This window comes from Vipera berus (assembly GCF_964194415.1).
Source record: "Vipera berus genome assembly, chromosome: 1".
Lineage (NCBI taxonomy): Eukaryota > Metazoa > Chordata > Lepidosauria > Squamata > Viperidae > Vipera > Vipera berus.
Genome location: NC_138202.1, coordinates 65700267 through 65721481, shown reverse-complemented (window position 1 = coordinate 65721481; position 21215 = coordinate 65700267). Strand labels below are relative to the sequence as shown.

Sequence of the window (21215 nt, the reverse complement as noted above, 5' to 3'; positions counted from 1 at the left end):
ATGCAGCCTTTGTGTGGGTCAGTCATATAGTCAGCTTTCACTTGTATTTGCTATCCTGAAGAAAATCAAGACAAGAAAGAACTCTAAAAAGTCAATTATGGTATCAATGTATGTTTGCACGTGTCAAAAAAGCGAAGCAGAAGCAACATCATGATGCATGCCCTGTTCCTTTTGTACATGCAGAAGGTGTAGGGCTTGCATTGTGACACTACTTTCACTACCTTGTCCCTTTTGAAATAACTCCGCAGGTGTTAACTCCAAGTCAAACTCAATTCCTAATGATATGTGTACATGTTTAAGTTGTTTTGTTGACAACACAGTAGAAGTGATTTGCCATTTGCCTTTGTGCTGGATTTTTTCAATTTCTCAGTCTAGTCTGGACCCCTCTATTGCCTAGCTTCCCATGTAAAGGTTTAGTGGAAAGGAAGTGGAATGAATTTGACATAGCAAATCTATGTTTCACAGAATGTAAAGAAAATCAAAGTTTGCATACCCTTTTTTAGTTAAACATTATTGATTGTGCTGATATTATAAGCCAATTACTCATAGGTTTCAGGAAAAATGGAGTAATAGAATGCAAGTTGAAGGACTCCACCTGGTGGGCAAAGAAGAATTTCTTCATCAAAGAATTTCAGGCTCTGTCTAGACCAGGGGTAGGCAACCATGGCTCTTTTATGACTCTTGGACTTCAACTCCCAGAATTCCTGAGCCAGCAGCTGGCTCAGGAATTCTGGGAGTTGAAGTCCACGAGTCATAAAAGAGCCAAGGTTGCCTACCCCTCTAGACTCTACACATAAAGCTAAACCGTTCATTCACTGCTATTCATGTCCTCTTTTAGACTTCTTATTCACATATAAAGGATCAACAGACATGCCTCTGCTTTTATTCTCAAGCAAAGCAGTTTCTTTTCAAAATTCTAAATCCAGAGGAATAGATATATTAGAAAGACCTATAGTTATCATGTGTATATCATGCATTCAGGGGATGACTCCTGATAAGACTACATTAAAGCAATATAAAATAAAACTCCTGCAACAATCAAAAATAATGAACCCATTTAAAAAAAAATATGCTTGTTTGATCATACCGAGTGAAAGTTCTTAGAATCGTTTATTATCTTCATTATTCATCCACCCCCAAGAAATGCTGTTTTTAAAAGGCCCACTTAACACCCAAATCCCACTTCCCTAAACTGGCTGGGGAAAACGCTGGCTGGGGAATCCTGGAAGTTAAAAGTCCAAGTTGCTGAGGTTGAGGGAAAAAAAATCCTTTAAGAATAAGACTGGACAATGGAAAACCAACAGAAGGCAAAGATACTGATGCAAAGAAAATTACGTGGATGTTTCTATAAACTCGCCAGGGCTCTGTAAAAGAGACCTATGTAAATAAAGCCACGAGATTCGGAGTGCAAAAATCCGGAACCCCCCCCCCCCGCAGGCGAACTCATTTTGCTCTCGTGTCTGTCCAGTTTGCTCCAACTCATTTTTTGGTAACGAGCTCGTGCCTTCTTCCGTGTAGCGACCATGCCAACTAAACCGTTGAGCGTCACCTGCAAAGCGTCAAAAAGCCAGCGTTTTAACTTCCGCCCTTAGAGGCTGCCCTACTTCCGGGTTTTGCGCTCTCTCTCTCTCTCTCTCTCTCTCTCTCTCTCTCTCTCCCCCCCCCGCCGTGGGTTGTCATAGCAACACAGAAGCTGGGCCGCTAGTTGCTGTTTCTTTATGGAGATTGTTGCTTGTTTTGTCTGCCTCTGGAGGTGCATTTCTAATGTTCTTTCGGGTTATAGCTAGACAGTGTCGAATGTAGCCTATCTTTCCCCTCTTTTTTTGATCTGGTGTGTGTGTGTGGGGGAAATTATCTTTGTCAGTGATCGTTATGATGAACCTTTTGCGTTCATGATCACGTTGGATAGCAGTACAATAGCAGGAAGCTATCAATATCAGTCTTGTGTGTTTTGTTTTGTATTTGTCTGTATCCAGTACCAGAATTAATTCCTTTTCGTCCACTGGGGCTTACTCCCAAAGGAATAAACACGGGCTTCAAAAGATGTCTCTCCCCCCCCCCCCCCGCATCCATTTTGAGACATATTATTTATAGTTAACTTCGGGCTCTTGCTCAAATTTTATTGATCTGGATCTTTTCTTATAGCTTATTTGTGCAGACAATAGATGTAATAATACATTGGGATTGAAAGTGAAAGATGGAAGAAAAAAACCTCTGATAATTTACCACTTTTCTATAGAGTCTAAACATTGGGACAAAGTGTACTGTACTGTACAGTCAATAGCAGGTTAACATGTAATAAAATTATGTAAAAATAGATGATATAAATAAAATACATCTACACTGTGTAAAATATAAATACAAACCAGATCTATTAGTTCTTGACTGCAATGATTTGAAGCAGTTTATTTATTTATTAGATTTTTATCCTTCCTCCGTTACCTTATAAATAGCTCAAGGCAGTGAATATTTTATTTATTTATTTATTTATTTTAATTCTATTTATATCCCGCCCTTCTCCGAAGACTCAGGGCGGCTTACAAGCTTAGCAGTAGCCTTCATTCTATGTATATGCCTGCTTATTAGGGCTTTCACACACACCCCAAGCGGCATTATTACAAAGTCAGCTTATTGCCCCCAACAATCTGGGTCCTCATTTTACCTACCTCGGAAGGATGGAAGGCTGAGTCAACCATGAGCCTGGTGGGATGTGAACCTGCACTAATTGCAGGCAGCTGGTGTTACTTAAGGAGGCATTAGCCCACTGCTCCACCTAATACTCCTTGCTCCTTCTATTTTCCCCGATAACAACAATGCTTCACGGCTGGACTGTTGTAGCAATTTACTGGCTGAACTTCCTGCTTCTGTTCATGCCTGAATACAAAACAATGCAATGATGGTTGTTTTGGACCAAAAAAATCACAGAAATAATAATGTCTACATTTTAGTTCATTATCCTATGACTGTCCCAATGAACCACACAATGATAGTAAAGCAATCAGTATTTTATTTTGCAATGGCAAATATGGTGCCTAACATCAAATAGTGAAGTACCCCTACCATAAAGTAACCTAAACACATATGTAAAAAACCTGCAAATACAATTGTGTCATGGTTTCTATGATGAAATCAGGCTACCTCCAAAAATAACATTTTTTACTATTGATGTTTGGCTTTCAAGACTACCCCTGTCTGTCACAAACCTACTTAATATATATTTTTTAACCTAGAGATTGTCTGATACTGTCTCTGTATTCTCTAACAAGGGCTATTGTTGGATCTGTTTGTAGTGGCAATGTGGGAAAGTCACTGTTGTACAAGGAGTTAGTGACATATTTTGATTTATCCTTCATATCCAGAAAAGTGTAGAACAGGGGTCCCTAACCTCTGGTCCATGGACCAGCACCGGGCTGCTGCTGCATAAACAATCAAAGCCCCATCAATGGGATGCAGGCAACAAACAAAACCACACCCCCTCTGGTCCGTGGAAAAACCTCTTTCCACAGAACCGGTCCCTGGTGCCCAAAAGTTTGGGGGTCTCTGATATAGAAGTTTAGAACTCATTATGAGCTAGCCTATTGGATTTTTTTTCTTGCTTGCTGAACAAAGGAGAAGGGGAAAAATCTTCACGTAGCTTCAATGCTGTGAAAATCTCACACTTTTGATTCCCATCCAAAAGTTATGTGCCAGCCAGTCAAGGTCAAGTCTTGCAGTCTCCTGACCATAGCAGGGCCATTGGTTTTGTAAACAGAGTATAAAATAATACCCATTCATTTCTTTTGTCTATGAAACTAAATCACAGATATAAACTGCAAAATTAAGAAGATAATTGAAATTCATCACTGAAAATGAAGCCTGCAGAATTTTTAAAATAGATTCCATATAATTAAGTTCTCCTTTTCTAATCATTTAAGGCTACAATGGATATTACAAGAGGAAGTCTGGATGGAATTTCAAGACCAGCCTCTAACTCAAAAAATAATCATGGAAGCAAAATTTTAAGTTCATCTCTGGAGATTTTAACACCAGAACCCGACCAGTCTAAGGTAGTTACACTTTCTGCTCTGTTACTTGTTCTGCTGTCTACAGACTTTTCAATGTTTTGCACAGAATTTCAGATGTTTACCACAAGCCAGTGGGTAAGTGAATAATTACATGCTTTATTTAATTCTTTTGTAAAAAGAATGTACAAAGTCAAATTTGAGGATTTTACCCAAGGATGTTAGGTTATGACAATAAATCAGGACCATTGTATAAAAAGTTTGATATGCTTGTTAAAATTTTCCATTTTGTGCTATCATTTCTAGGTTGATTTTTTCAATAATCACATAGGGGAGAAGTCAAAAGAAAATTATGATAAAAATGGGGGCGAATATGAAACTCAACAAATGAGTTTCTCAGAACAAATAACTGAAGAAAAAACTGGTGATTTTCAACTGATGGTACAGCATACAAATCAGGTGGCAGGTATGGCAAACACTATATGATCAGTGTAACCTTATTCATATTTATGTAGCGTAATTGTATAATAAAACCTATTCTATCAGAAATATATTTAAGGTCATAATATAATGATATAACTATATAAATATCTTGTTTATTGTGGTTCAAAAGTGACTTCCAGGGAAAGAATGCAAACTAAATATGTCTCCAACAAAGATGAGCTGAGCTGAGAGACGTAAGAATCAGCCATCATGCTCACATCTATAGTAAAGCCTTTCAAAGGACATTGAGTTTGCAATCTTCACTTTTTAATTATTTTTTGAAATTGCTTACTTACTATTATAAGACTGTTGGAGATCTCCGAATGACAAGCTGAAAAGCCACCTAGTGAGTTTACTTCTCTTCTTCAGCAAAAGAAAAATTAACTGTAAGTGTAAGAATTTAAAGAATTGGAAAGAAATGGCAAAAAGCTAAATAAGATTTTGATCTAAGAAAGTTATAAATGAATTAAGGGTCCAGACAGCTTTAGAACATTGAGACATTTACTATAAAATTTTGGAAATACAGTAATTAAATAAACAGCATTTCACATTTAGACAGAATGTTTTGTCTGCCTTAAATCAAAAGAGAAATTAAAAACTTTATGATTTCTGAAATTGGACATGAGAAGGGATTAAAAATTCCAGGCAGCAAAGGAAAAGAGGGGGAAAACACCTGGAATAAAATCAGAACATTTTGTGGGATTTACAAAATGGTACAAAATGCTACCAAAAATGGTTCAGGGGATTTTCAAAGAATGGGACCATACATCAATAGCTACAATATCAGAAATAAAGTCTGCATCTATGGGTAGGCTATGTCCAAAGGATATTAAACCTCATGCAAACATTCTATAACCAGATATAATGTGCAGTGTATGCCTCCCAGCATGCACAAAGGACAGCACAGCAGGAGGCTGATGGTGCAGATCAGCAGAGGGGCTGGACAGCTCTGGGCGATAACTGCTCACTCAGGATAAGCCTAATGAGTTAAGCTGTTGACAGCCCCAGGCATGGTCAGCCTGGTGGGAAGCCAGGATCTACACCCAATATCATCTGCACTGGCAGGAAGCCCAGGTTTGAACTGATTGGATGCCATCCACCTGGGCAGGTACAAATAGACGCCAGGCTTCCCTGTTTCCCCAGTTCGTTCTGTTCAGAATAAACTCATCTCTACCCCAGCTCTGTGTCCATCTCTATGTGAAGCACGCGACTTTACATAATGGATAATAAAGAAGTGTGGATTATAATATAGAGAAGGGAGTTACAAATGAAAAGGCAAGAGAATAATTCTAATAAGAATTTCTAACAGGATATATAAAAGAAATAGATGGAAGCTTTGAAAATCAAAGTGGAAATATAAATGACTAACCAAGACAATGACATGTATGACTTTACTGGATTTACAAAAGAGATTTCTTAAAGCCTTGAAGAAACCTCTGCAGAAAATCCAAATTCCACAACAATATATGAATTAAAGATCAGGATTATTAGAACCAAAAGAAAAGGAGTATACAGTTGATTGGTTTGATCAAGATTAAAATAAGACATATTTTTTAAAAGTCTGGTAAGCTTTATAAAAAGACTTCCTGCTGACACCAGGGCTGAAAAGTTGATGATTTATAGATTTGCTAATAGATATGGGATGGGTTATAGGAACAAGGGATACTTACTTGTTTGTAACTATATGGTGTGAAGAGTAACCAAGTTTGTTATGATGTTGATAGGAAATTAATATTTTATATATTTCCTTTTCTTTACCTTACCTTCTTCACTTTCTTTAGTTTTCTTTTTTGCACTTTTTATTTTGATTTCTATTTTGATTTCTTTTGCTAAGTTTAGTTTATGTTGTTTCTTTACTACTGTAATTAAGAACTTTAATAAAAAATGAGGTTTGGGTGAATTACATGACTATAAAAAAGAATAAAGTAAATTTAACTGGCTAAATTAGTGCTTATGTCTAGGGCTTGACTGGGGCGTTGAAAGTTGTATAGTTCTTACTATAGCAGTTACATAATTTCAGATTCAACTGTTCTTGAATCTTTATAAAACATTAGGACAATGTGGAAAAATAACGGACAATTAATATAGAAATATAAGTGTTAAACTCATTGAAGAACATTATATAGATATTTGAGAAGATTAAGGTCAGTGGACTGAACATAAGATTAAATAGTTTGTTCCAGATTGCAACCACCTTGGAGTGATTCTCTTTTACAGTTGGTTTGATTCTTTAATAACAGTTTTAAATAGCATTTCTATGCACTGTTTCTCTTTTTTTCAGAATATTCAAGTTCAGTGGATTCTGAAGATGACTTTGCTGAAAATAAACTCTCTTGCAGCAGTGCTTCACAGAATAAGCCAGCTGAATCACAAAAAGGTGTTTATCTTTTATACTCTTTCTTATAGTTAGGGTTACAAAGCTAGCTTAGTTTACAAGCATTAATAATTATAATGAGAAGGAAACGCAAGTTATTAAATAGTGTTAAGTACAAGTCTTGCCGTTTTTTAATGTGTGTCATGATGGTGCACACTTGTACAAAAGGAATGGAGATTGCATTATGATGCTAGGATGCTGTTTTTGTCATTTCGAAGAAAGCTTCAGATTCTATGGGCATATCTGAGCTTTCTATTTTCCTGCGTACCCTGATATTGTTAATTTGGTTTGGATACTTGAATGCCAATTCCCTTGTGCTTGTTAATGACTGCAATAAAGTTCTCTGTTTCTGAGCTTTCTGTCAGGATGATAATCTGAATGATTATACCCATATAAAATGGGAAGATGGAGGAAATTCTAGCATTTATTTATTTATGTATTTATTTATTTAAAACATTTATATAGCCACCCATCTTTCAGACAACTCTGGGCAGTTCTCAATAAAATCATTTAAAAACTGTACAACACACTATTTAAAATTTAATTTTAAAAATTAAAACATAAAACATTAACAAACAATACAAATAAAAACCTGTCACCAATCCAAACAAATATAACACTGTCTAATCTCCCAACACTTGGGGGAAAACTGGGTCTTTAAGGCTTTACAGAAGGCTAAAAGGCGGGTGGTCTGCTGAATTTCAGGGGGCAAGATGTTCCATGGGGCAGAGACTGCCATGGAAAAGGCATGCTTCCCATTAGATGACAATATTTGGGGGAGGGAAAGAGGAGTGTGCCCACCTTATCTGGCATGGCCTTAAGGAATAGGTAGATGGGTAGAAATTCTTAAGGAAAGATGGTCTTTCAGGTGGCCTGGCCCTATGCCATATAGAACTTTAAAAGTGATGGCCACCACCTTGAGTTGCAACCAGGAAGAAAATGGAAGCCTGTATAGACCTAGGCGCCCCTATTACTGTGTGTATTGCCTCGTTCTGGATCAGTTAAAGTTTCTGGGTGATCTTCAAGAACAGCCCCATGTAGAATGCATTGCAGCATAAATAAATGCTAGAATTTCCTCCATCTTCCTTTGTTATACAGTATGTATGTGTAATCAACTGGGAGATGGCCAAGGCATGGTTGACTGTGAACAAAGACTTCCAGACCAGGAAAATGTGTGATTGGTGCATTAGACGAATCTCTGTAAAGGCTCCTGGCCTCAGCTGTCACCTGCTCCTCAAGCAGGAGCAGGGGTCTAGAAGGAACCCCCAAATTATACACCAATTCACACACTCCCAGGAAGTACCACTCTGTCCAGAGTCAAAAATAGGAGAATCATCTGGTCTTGTGGGGGAGGGGGGAAGCCACTTAGTCTTGCCAGAATTGACTGAAGCTGGTTGCTCCCCATGCAGACCCTTATAGCCTCCAGGCACTTGGCCAGCATTGCTACCACACCACATCTGGTTCTGGATGGACATCAGTTTATTTCATAAATGTCTGTATTAAGAATAATTGTTTTGAAACAATTTTGAGATTCATTAAGAGCAATATTTTCTTTAAAATATTATAGCATTGACGTATTCCTAGTGGCAGGGCTTTTTTTCTCATAGAACGCTCAGAACGGAGTTCCGGCATCTTTTTTGGATGGAACCTTGAAGGGTAGACAAGGCGGGTTGTATGATGTGTGAGTTCCGGCACCTTTTTCTTTTACAAAAAAGCACTGCCTAGTGGATTACTGAATAATATTCTTCATTTGATGACATTTTAGTACATCAACTTGAAATGCTATTCAGAATATTTTTGATGGAAAGATGATTTGATTTTAACTGTCACTTTTATATTTAAGAGACATTCAGGTCTGCAAACCTGGATGATTCTAAGGAGAAAGGTGTAGATCTTCTCATCCTGAAAGCAATAAAGAAGATGAAAAAGTTGGACCAGATATTGGCAAATAAACAATCCCAGGAAAGAGCAGTCAAAAAGCAAGGCAGAGAATTGAGAGTAAAACTATGGGAAGAATTTCAGGTTAGAAATATAAAACCAATTTCAGAATACTTCTATGAACCATCATTTATATAAACATAACTTGATGATGAATTGCTGATTGTTTACATTGGAATTGCTTTTTGGCATATAAAAACCAGTTATCTAGTACAGATGTATTTGCCTTGTATGCTGATTTTCTACTCAATTAAGCTGGCTGTTGATTTATTTAGTACGTCTGTAGACATGGCCTGGTAGAAGTTCATCTAGTTTGATAAACTATTGATACTTTTCATGAATTGCTACAGAGCAATTTACACAATGTATACAAATCTCTTAGTATAACATTTTTGTGCTAAATTTATATGAATTTACTATGTTGTAGAGTTCCTATGACATACATATATCATGAAGTATTTTCTGAAAATATTCTGCTCTCCTTGCTTATAACTTTTGTAATCTGTTGCAAAAAGTTGCAGTTACCAAAGAAATTTTGGTGGCTACATAGCCCAATGATAAAAACATATACTTTAACTAAAAAGTGTGTGTAAATCACGTGGGGACAAAAATCAAGTGGTAAAACTTGCAGTTGCGTGTGGAAGCTCTTTAGAAACGTAAGGAAACGTTTAGCTGTATGCATAAATATTTTGGGATGTTCATTTATCCTTATATGTACATATGTATTTCATAACCTGAACACAGTCTATGACATCCCGAAGTTCTTCAATAATTACTGAAGAGGAGGAAAACACTAGCCAGTTTTTAGCTTTGAACTCACCATTATCAGGAACACCTGGTAAGAATTAAAAAAAATATTTTTTTGGTATTAATTCTAGTATGGGACTAGCAACCTGCAGCCTTTGAACCCTTCATAACAACTTTCAGAACCTTCTCTGAAAGTGATTGATGAAAATTGGTGGCTTTCTGACTTTCCATTTAGGTTAGAAAACATTACATTTGTAGCATATGTTCTTTACATATTTTTTAAAAAAACATCAGATCCATCAAGTTTGCATTGTTGCATTATCACTGTGGTTCATAGCATCGCCCAAACGTTGAGTGCAGCTTTTTGTTGTCAAAAGGTTGTTCACCCCTCTTATTTGATATATAGTAGCAAAAAGGTAATTTGTCCTCTAATTCCAAACTCCTGCATTTCATATCGGTTGGGACTGGATGTTGTACCAGAACATATGCTTTCCTGACCAAGTATGTCTTTTATCTTTAAATGCACCTTGAAAATACAGGGAAAGTAATGATTGTAGCTAATTTGGTTCAGCCTAACAAAGTTGCTAAAGATCCCAATCCAGCAGCCTCTTTGGATCAGTTTAGATTCAAATTTATCCCTCACTTCCTGGATAGAAATTTTCTTATTTCACAGTATATGCTTCATTCACAGATCTTTCTGCTTGCCAAGATAATACAACATTTAACATATTTGAAACTCAGCTTCCTCCAGAAAATTATGAGACTAACGGGAGACAAACAAAGCGAGGTACAATACATTTTTGTTCTCCAGATACAATTTTAAAGGAACAACAAATGTGTGAAAACATGCCTTTTGATTATATTGATTATTATTATTTTATTATTATTATATCGGCTACATAAAATGGAAGCATTTCTTTTGCCTAAATATTGGGCCAGCAATTAAGACGTAATACTGTAAAAACTATGTTTTCCTATTGCAAGAATTGTTTTATATGAGCCTTCCCTCACATTTTATTACATTTGATGTGAGATCAAAAGTTTCAATTTCATGTTTACTTCTATTTACAGAAAAATGCATTTTGGATTCAAGAATGGTTAGTTTGGCTTTGCATTTCACAATGGTTTTCTTTGTCTGCAATTTGTGCTTGCTATTGCAATCACTAGCACAGTGGTTAGAATGCGGTACTGCAGGCTAACTCACTGCCCATTGCCAGCAGTTCGATTCTCAACGGCTCAAGGTTGACTTAGCCTTCCATCCTTCCGAGGTCGGTAAAATGAGGATCCAGATTGTTAGGAGCAATATGCTGACTCTGTAAACCGCTTAGAGAGGGCTGTAAAGCACTATGAAGCAGTATATAAGTCTGCTATTGCTATCAGTGAGTTTGCAGTAAAGCTGTAATATTTCGTTAGGGATAGTACTGAAAACATAGTTTACAATCTATAATATAGTAGTGAAATAAAGAATTTTACATAAAATAGTGAAATGCAATTCAGAAATTTAATTGAGATGGATATTTTTTTCTATATTATTTGTTTCCTTCAATACTTTTTCTGTTTCAGTACCTGAAGGTGATTCAACTGATAGTGTAACAAGAAGTTCAGTGAAGAAAATGGAAAACACTTGGCCAAAAAGTGCAGCAAGCTTTAAAAAACCCCCAAACTTTGTTAAAAAGAACATAGAGGTATGTATTTAAAGCCCTTTGTTACAAAACATAGGATTAGAATTCTTTGTTAAGCTTTATCTTGTTACTCATTTAGAACATCACCTTATTATAAATTTCTCTACAGTTTATCTGAAATATATGAGAGATTAATGATTGGATTCTAATTGTTTTCAGTACCAGGTTTTGCTGGAAAAGTAGATTTCTTTAAACCACTATGTAATTATATCTACATAATGGAATGCCCTTTCTTAATTGCACATCCTATTTAAAGTTGTTCTTATGCTATGTGACATTTATTGATAAGAATGTTTACAGAGTTCATTATAACTAAAAGTTATGAATGATGTGGTGGAAGCCATGCTGCCAAAAGATTTCTATGGAATTTATGTAGCATCTGGCACAGGTAGTGCCAACTTAAGTGTAAAGGTAGTCCAGCTTATCGACTACTCATTCAGCAATCATTCAAAGTTACAACAGTGCTAAAAATAAATTTATGAACAATTTATGAACATTTATGACATTCTCAGCCTCCCCTAGTCATGTGAACTCTGTTACAATTAATATATATTGTCTTGCGTCTGACCTGTTGTTGTTTTTTTTACCTTTGCAAAATGGGGAGATTGGAGAAGAAGAGATTAGAAGAGAGTAAACAGGCACACAATGGGGAATAGACATGAAAAATAATGTGCTGATAAAACTCTCAGAAACATTGAGGTATTCAGCAGCCATTGTATGCCTGTTTATTCTCTTCTAACCCTGAGCTCCATCATGGTGCAGCGCCCATTGGGAAAGTAATTGATGGCCACCAATATACCTTGTATTTAGCTCTGGGAAGTCGGGGGGGGAGGGGGGGAGGGGGGAGAGGTAGGGGGGGAGGGAGAAGGGAGGGGGAGGGGGGGTTTTAAAGGAAAATTGTATGTTAAAACTTTTCAATAATAAAAAAAAATCATTCCAGTGCTTTTCTGCCCTCCTTCTCTTCCCATGTACCAAATGTAACCCCTTTTCTCCCCTCACTGTCCTTGGAAAAAAATGACCCTGCCAAGTAATTTCTGGGGGCAATCTCTCCTCTGCCCCCCATCCTCCAGCAGAACAGAGAGATTGCAGTTGAAGGGATTAGAGGAGAGTACAGTAAAGAGGCATACAATGGTGAATACACAGGCAGTTTGCCAACTGACTGCTGACATCAGTGCATTGCTTTTGATGTGATTACTCTTTTCTAATCTCTTTCTCTCCAGTGATTGTGAATACAAATATTAATTTCCTTCTTGTTTATTATCAGGCACTGCATTGAGCGTTTTATAGGGCAGGAGATCAGTTAGGAGGCCAACAAAAGCTGATGGTATGAAACTGGTTACTCTTGTCAGCTTCGACAGAAAGCTCAGTTATGATCATGTGATTTTCCACTTAGCAGCTGCTTCACTTAGTGATCAATTTGGAAGTCCCAAATGTGGCTGATAATCTAGGACTACATGTATTTTACATGCATAGCTAGTCCTCTTCCTTCTTTATTCAGAATGTGCTTGGTTCAAAAATGATTTGGAAGAAATGCTTTGGAGCCTATCAAGGGCAGCACCTCTACAATATTCATTTACTGTATGTAGCCATTTTTTCCACAGTTCCTTATCAATCTGAAAAAAAAGATGCTACTGTTTAAGGAATCACCCCTTAAAGTTGCAGCCTCTTTCTTCTGTCTTGGTCAGAAATCCGAAAAAAGCCTGTTGCTTTATTGAATTAGCAGAGAGATGTGCAAGATCGAAAGCACATCTTTTATCCATATCCATGAAGCATGCACAACTCTAATCCTTACTGATTTTCAAAAGAGTATTATTGATGTCACAAAACTTATCAATTTCCAAATTGCTTTCCTCTTTATGCAGCTGGCCAAAGATTCATCAAGTGAAGTTGTTATGCTAGATGAAGAAAGACAGAGACTATCCGAATTACTGAAAGATACAGAAAATGATAGTAATCAACTTCAAGCTGAGGTATGAACTAATAATATTGATTCAAAGCTCTGTGCAAGCCAAATAATTCACTGTAGTGCCATCTTCTTGGGCTTCTGCTGCCAAAATGAAAAAAACTAATATGGTATTGTGGAGAAGGTATTAGCCCAGGATTGGTGATCCACATTCAGGTCTTCAATTGATCATGAAATTCTCTATATGATTTAGGGCCATTTATGGTACCTCAGGAGATTATAGGAGTTAAAGAAAATGGAAACATATTTTATTTTACGTTTGGAGCAAAGTGCTTTGCAGTGAATGTTCCAAATCTGCTGTGTTGCAAAGGAATAAAACTTTAATTTGTTTTCCTTCTTCTGTCAGAATGAAAATCAAAATGTGCTCCAACCTTTGGAAACAATGGAAATTTTCTTCACTTTTAAAGGCATCCGGAAGTTTAACATCAGCAAGATACAAAAGCATGCATACATTGCATTTACAAACACAACAAATTTATTTATTTATTTTATTAGACTTATATACCGCCCTTCTCCCGTAGGACTCAGGGCGGTTCACAAGGGCGGTTCAGCTCAAATCAGCATTATATTGGTACCCTTTAAATATCATGCTCATAGTATCCAGTGCCTATACACAGACCTCAGCAATATGCATGTAATCATGTACCTTTGCGTTTACCTGCCTTATGTAGTTCTATTCAGATAACATCCAATTTTCCTGTAACAAGCAAGTATCCTAGCTTCTGAGTTCATGTGGGAAATGGCATGAAGCAGAGAAGAGTCCTCTCTACACCTAAACTTTTGTCATCCAGGCATCATCTTCATCTATGTAGAGGCCTACTTAGAGTCTCAGAGCCAGGAGGAAAGAACCTACTAACTATTATTGGTGGAGCAGTGGGCTAATGCCTCCTTAAGTAACACCAGCTGCCTGCAATTATTGCAGGTTCGCATCCCACCAGGCTCAAGGTTGACTCAGCCTTCCATCCTTCCGAGGTAGGTAAAATGAGGACCCAGATTGTTGGGGGCAATAAGCTGACTTTGTAATAATGCCGCTTGGTGTGTGTGTGTGAAAACCCTAATAAGCAGGCATATACATAGAATGAAGGCTACTGCTAAGCTTGTAAGCCGCCCTGAGTCTTTGGAGAAGGGCGGGATATAAATGGAATTAAAATAAATAAATAACATAAAAATAAATTATTGTTGGTTATGAGAATGGAGCTAAGGGTGGGTGATAACTGACCTTCATTACAACTTACCGTATTTTCCGGCGTATAAGGCGACCCGGCGTATAAGACGACCCCCTACTTTTCATGTTAAATTATAGGGTTTGGGCTAATAACTCAATATTTCACTTCCTGGCACACAATCTGCATATTAACAACTCGTTAATAAATAAAAGAGGTAAACTTCGTGACCCTCCCAGCCCGTGCATAAAACAGAAATGAAAAGGCTTAAGCCTTTCCGTTCCCAAATACCAAGGTTTGCCCCGAGTTTTGCGCGGTTAAACAAACGGCATTTGCGTATTAATGTTTCTCCACGGAGCACAAAATTCGCCCGAATTAAGGAAAGTGGGGAGCTAAAGAATGTGGGGCTACAGGGAATACCTCTGGCACAACAGGCAACCCTGGGAAACACGAGGACTGTAGCGGCACGCTCAGTTTGCACAATCCGATCCAGAAAGCACCCGGAGGCTCCTTCGTTACTTCTAACTGCAGAACGTCTCCACGTCCTGCCCGCCTTGCCTTTTAAACCCTGCCCCCTTTTCCCCTGTAATGTTTCTCTGCTCCGCCTGCTCTGTGATTTGCCCAGCTTTGCTCCTTCCCCGCCAAATGGGCGCCTCGCCTTCTTTTCTCTGAGCTCTCTCGCCTGGTGCGCTGCTGCTCTCAGTTCCGGGCAAGGGGCTGCAGACAAGAGGCGCTCCATCTCTCTTTCCCCCCACCCTCCCGCCGCCCAAAACCCGAAGATTGATTGGCAGACTCACCACGCTGGCGGCGGCAAGGGACTCAAGAAAACTTCCTGTCGGGGCAGGCCGGGAAGCGCCGGGCGGGAATGGCGGGGCTGGAGCTGCTGTCCGAGCAGGGCTACCGCGTGGACGGGCGGCGCACCGGCGAGCTCCGGCAGATCCGCGCCCGTATGGGCGTCTTCGTGCAGGCCGACGGCTCCGCCTACCTGGAGCAGGGCAACACCAAGGCACTGGCCGTTGTCTACGGGCCCCACGAGGTGCGCGGCTTTTGGGGCAAGGCGCCGCCGGACTACGTCTGCGCCAGTTCCGCGGGCTTCATGGAGGACAGCCCGCTGGCCGACCTGAACTACATCGAGGAGGCGGCCGGGGGCCCACAGCTGGCGCTGGTGCTGCTGCCCAAGGCCGACCAGATCGCCCTGCTGGAGATGAACAGCCGGCTGCACGAGGACCACCTGGAGCGCCTGGCCGAGGCCGCCCGCAAGGCCTGCAGGGACGTCCACGCCGTGCTGGACCAGGTGGTGCGCGAGCACCTGCGCGAAGGAGCGGCTCTCCCGGGGAACTGAAGCCGAGGGGCTCCCCTGGACTGCGGCCCGCCCCGCCGCCTCGCCTCGGGCCGCTTCGGACCGCCCGGGGCTTTGTATGCCTGTCTCGAACACGTGCCTTCAAATAAACATCTGGAATGAAGAAAACTTCCTGTCGCTGGGGAAGGACGACAAAGTCACCCCCGGCAGCAGCTGCCCGAGACGACGGGCGCGGGCTAGTCCCGCTCCTCTCATCAGGGACCTGTCAGCCAGCATTGGAGGCGCTAGCACGGCCAGTCCTAGAGAAAGCAACGGCAGCAGCTGCAGTAGCCGCCCCAGAAGCTGACGAGAGTTTGCCCTCCATCACCCGTTCGCCGTTCGCCGTCGGCCGCTTAACCACGGGTCGCCATCGCCTGCCTCCATTCACCCAGCGATCCCACCGCCCAGCAGAAAAAAGATCCGAAGGTGTTTTTTTTTCCGGCGTATAAGACGACCCGGCGTATAAGACGACCCCCCAAATTTTGAGGTGATTTTCAGGGGTTCAAAAGTTGTCTTATACGCCGGAAAATACGGTAAGTGAATCTGGGATTGGTACGCATCTTTCATGGGACATAAGCCAGAGACTCATTCTAGTACAACTTGCTCAGATAAATCAATCATTGATTATGAGTGTGATCCAGTGGGGGATAGAAGTTCTAGTCAGTGGATATATCTGTGGCAGAATGTACACACAGGAGGAAAGGGCCCTTTCCTAGAAAGCAGAAATAGAAAAGCTTGGAGTGTTTGATACGCAGGAAAAGGACGAAGGTAGACCCTCCCTAGTTATTCACAAAGTATATCTAGTAGTTATGCAGATTGTTGTCTTGAGTCTGGCAAGATTAATGTAAGGCCAAAGGAACCAACACTGACATGTGGAGTTACTTTATTGTGTTCACCTATTGATCGAACATTATCAAAAAAGTTATACAGCTTGTTCTGTATACATAATTGCCTGAATGCTCTTGTGGCAGATGTGATATTTGATTTCTACATGACATTGATGGTCCAAACATCTCTTTTAAGATCATCACTTCAACAATTTAGATTTGTGAAGAAGCAACCGCTGTTCCCAGCTGAAGACATGTAGAATTTCCTGAGTAATCTGGGTCATTCTATGTATGCTATGTATTTATATGCCAGTAGGGGGTGCGCTTGTAATTTGGAAATGCAGCATTGGAGACTTTTTTGTTAATATTTTAAAAAGTCCCAAGAACTCATTAGAGGACATAACAGTCTTCCACTTTTCCAAAACTACAATTCATTTAAAGTGCATATGACTTTAATACATAATGGAAATGCATGCTCTGATTTATCAGAGTATGGATTGTCAACAGAAATACATATTCATTTTCATATCACTTTATTAAAAATTTGAAGGAAAAAGATAAACGCTAACAAGAACTAATGTTTAGAAGAAAGAGAAGAAAAAAAAGAGATAGGAAAAAGACAAAGCTAAATGTGCAAGAAAAACAAAAAAGGAGAAAAAAGTATAAAGAAATAACTTCTGATTTTCTTATATAGCAGTTATACATATAAAAGTACATTAACCTCCTACTCTAGGTACAGCATGACATGCATTTTTATATAATTATTTTTCTAATAATCGTAACCAAATATAATTTTATTAATTTCTATTTTCTACAAAAAGTCAATAAGGAGTTTCCAGTCACAATTCAATTTAAACAGTGTCCTTTCTGTAATCAGTTTTGCCATCTCAGCAAGTTCTGTCATCTTCACTGTCAATTCTTCCACTGTGGATAACATCAGATCTCTCAATCTTTGTGCATATAATAATGTCAGTAGAGTTATCATATATAAAAACAAAATTCCCATGGTTCTTTTTAGTTATTTGTTCATCAAACACAAAAGAAAAACTTCTGGTTTCAGTTGTATATTAATCTTTCAAATCTTCAGTATTTGAGTCCAATATTTTCTGGCTTTTTGTATATTCACCAATTATACTAAATTTCTTCTCGTTTATATTTCCAACATAAATTTGAAGTACCTTGATACATTCTAGATATTTTTTCCAGTGATTATATCAATGATACATCATTTTATAGAAATTCTCTAAGTTTATAACAGATGAATTTCAGTCTTTTGAACCACATGTTCTTGCACTGTTACATTTGTATGTTGCAACCAAACATTTTATCCCATTTTATCAAGGAAAAAATCATTTTTTTTCATAGACAGGGTAAGATCAGTTACTAATAAAAGAGAATATTAAACATAATGAAGAGTCTGCAAGTAAATAACCAAATTAAGGGAAAGAAGACTCCAAAGATCAGTTAGGACTTATCAATCCCTTCCCTAAAATATTTCAATTATTTATCCTACTATTAGAACATATTATGCATTTGTCTGGAAATCAATGTACTAAAGTTACGAATTTAGTCATTTGCTTGAGAAAGTGATTTTCTGAACATTGCACTTACCCTTTGTGTATTATTGGTAATCAGTCCTAGCTGTGAAACTGGTGCTTTAATATGTATACAGGATTGGTTCTGATTCTGCACTTTTTTCCTAAAGACAATATTTCCCTTGTAATATATCATATATTCTATTCTTAAGTTAGAAGTTATTTTTTGTCTTAGTTCTGTAATTTGAGGGGGAAAATAATTATTTCATTTTATTTTAATAGGAAGAAACAACTGAAATATTAGTACCAGGTGAAGGATATACACCCGAACCAATGGAATATCATCACCTTGCGGAAATCGATGCTAAACTCAAAATAATAATATCTGATGGAGATTTGTCTGTATTTCATGGTTCCTGTTCAAAAGCTTCCAGTAAAATTTATCAGGTACAGAATAGCTAGAGGATGCCTTGCTGTGACAATATTATACTTTTAAAAATTATTATTCTTTTGACAATATTGGCATTTAATCTCTTTTAATTGATATACATTCTGTAATAGATTCAATCAGACAGGAAAGTATGTTTCTCATAAAGAGTTATATTAAGGAAATGAGGTTGTGGACTGGGAAGTCTGAGATTTGTACTCTTCAACCACTTTCATCTGGTCCTTAAAAGAAACTCCTAATATAACTCAGCAGACATCAATAATCTTTCTTAGTTCTCCCCCCCCAAGGCACTTCATTTCTAATAATTGGGGGAATCCTTCCTTGTTTTTCTTCAGTTCTCCTCCTCCAGATTTATTTATTAATTCTGAGCCAGTCCAAAATAGAGATCTTTTCCCAGCTGCTGTGAATATTTTGATTCCTTCCTCCCATTCCCTGAATAAATTTCTCTCTCTAGTATGGACGTTTGCTGCTTTATCTTCTTAGATCACTTTTATTTTGCCGTGCCATTATGCCAATATCCCAGAAGCCCAGAAAAATACAGATTTCTTCTCGATACTCTGTATTTCCTAATGAACCCAAGAGTATAGGTCACTTACAGAATTAGGATTGGTGAAATCCAGCAAAATCAGCAAAAGGTGGAAGCAAGTAGTTTGGGGATGTGGGAATATTCCAGTCTGTTCCTTAAAAGATTTCAGGTGTTTGTAATGTTTTTCTTTTTTTTTGGTGAAGCATTATGTTCTACGTTTTCAAACCATGGACCAAGACCCCCTGGTTTTATACAATCTCAAAAGTTCATAAGCTTTGTAAGGAAAGGATTTAATTAACAATTTAACATGTAGGATTATATATTTCTGTAATACTATGGACTACTCATCATAATATAGGAAATATACAGAAGACAGTGTTCTATGAACTTAATATTCAATACCATTTTGTGCTTAAAGAACTTGCATTGTGATAGTACAACACTCCTTTTGTTATTTGCCCCTGCTCCTTACCTCCTGCGGATACCTCTGAGGACTGCTCTGATTTGAGTCCGAACCTGTTTATAAGATGAGTAATGAGTTATGTTGGGTGAATCCATCTGTTTGTGATTTATTTAACAAAACTAGGTCCAACAAATCATGGCTTCATATGATATGTACTGTAAATGCATTCATTATTTCAACAAGCTAATAACGGTAAACCTAGACAGTTGGAAAAACATTGGTTTCACTGGCATATCTGTTGACTCTGTTCTAGAAATGCTACTAACAATTTTTCTGTGGTTCATCAACTCTAAATAGTTTAAATTCTATTCAGTGGTTTGGCTTAAACTGCACAATATTGAAAGAAAAGTATGCCTTATGTAATAAATGTACAGTTTTAGTTAAGATTTAAATTGTGGGGGTTTTTTGGCAAATTTTGAAAAGCCATCCAGCTTCCAACTTTGATCATTCATATTTGCCGAATACTGACTGAAGATATAAAAGATGTCATAGCATCAAGTGAGAAGATGTAAAGAAAGTAAAAAGCTGAACTTTGTTGAAACTTTCATTCTAATGATGCAGAATATTCTTCTTGTCTCTTGTTCAGTTTTCTAATCCTGATAATCAACAGATAAGAATAGGTTCATGTCACACACTTTTTGAAGTGTAGGGCAAATGAAGAGATTATTGCATATGTATACATAGTTCAGAGCTTGTATTAATTCTGAATGCACATATGTAATAATTCTTACAAATGTTATGGGAAACACTGATTACAGAATAACTCCTCAATGAAATTCGAAGTAAACCTGCTAAGTTTTTCTTTTTTGAGGGTGAAGTTTCGTTCTCTGAGCTTGTGGGTTGGTTTCTGAACGTTTGGTTTCTGGCTAGGTAATGTCTTCAACGGAGTTTAGGCGATATCAGTATCAATGTTCTTCTGTTTATAAGGGCTTTGTGTGGTCAGTAAGTCTTGTGGTAGTGAGGTCACATCAGGTCAAGGTCTTGTGATGGGTCAGGTATGGGTGTGTCAAGTGAGAGTCTTGTGATAGGTCTTGTGATGGGGAGATTACATCAGGTGAGGGTCATTGGGAGATGAAGTGCTGGTTTGGGGGGGCTTGCATGGGTTGGTTGAGGGTCGGTGCTGTCTCTGGTTGGCTGTGTGGTTGATTTGGATTCTGAGGGGTTCATAGGCTAGTTGTAGGTCAATGTGTCTGTTGATGCAGTTGCTTCTGGCATGCCAGGCTTTGATGAACTACAAGTGTGGCAGGTAGTAGCATGGCTGATGATTTTTGTGTTGCTCCAATTGAACTGGTGCTGTTTGGTGTCAGTGTGGGTAGAAATTAAGGATTTGGGATCGTGGAGTTTGACTGTCAGCTGGTATTCGTGGATCCTGGTTTTTTTAATTTATGTGATGTTTGTCCCATGTAGAATCGGTTGCAATTGTTACCGTTGATTTTGTAAATTACACTGTTTCTTTCATCCTTCTGTATCTTGTCTTTGGTTCTGGATAGTTCCTGGCGAAGTGTGGCTATGGGTTTGTGGGCTATTGCTATTCCTAGAGATTGGAGAATTCTGGCTGTCATTTCTGGATTTTATTTTTTATTTGAGCTTGTACTTGAAAAATAGTCTTCCAGCTTTTATTTATTTTATTTATTTTATTTTAATTCCATTTATATCCCGCCCTTCTCCGAAGACTCAGGGCGGCTTACAAGCTTAGCAGTAGCCTTCATTCTATGTATATGCCTGC

The 21215-nt window shown here is 38.4% G+C and overlaps 1 protein-coding gene across 1 annotated transcript in view; it reads left to right on the top strand.

Moving 5' to 3' along the window:
- Positions 1-3920: 3920 nt before the first annotated feature.
- FSIP1 (fibrous sheath interacting protein 1) overlaps positions 3921-21215 on the top strand; it is a gene marked incomplete at both ends in the record, with an annotated part of 49743 nt that continues 32448 nt past the window's right edge. Inside the window, 9 exons of the mRNA XM_081334944.1 lie at positions 3921-4046; positions 4308-4467; positions 6766-6861; positions 8702-8880; positions 9541-9634; positions 10235-10330; positions 11116-11228; positions 13088-13195; positions 18335-18499. Of these exons, the coding sequence (XP_081191070.1) occupies positions 3921-4046; positions 4308-4467; positions 6766-6861; positions 8702-8880; positions 9541-9634; positions 10235-10330; positions 11116-11228; positions 13088-13195; positions 18335-18499 (1137 nt within the window). The remainder of the gene's footprint in view (positions 4047-4307; positions 4468-6765; positions 6862-8701; positions 8881-9540; positions 9635-10234; positions 10331-11115; positions 11229-13087; positions 13196-18334; positions 18500-21215) is intronic.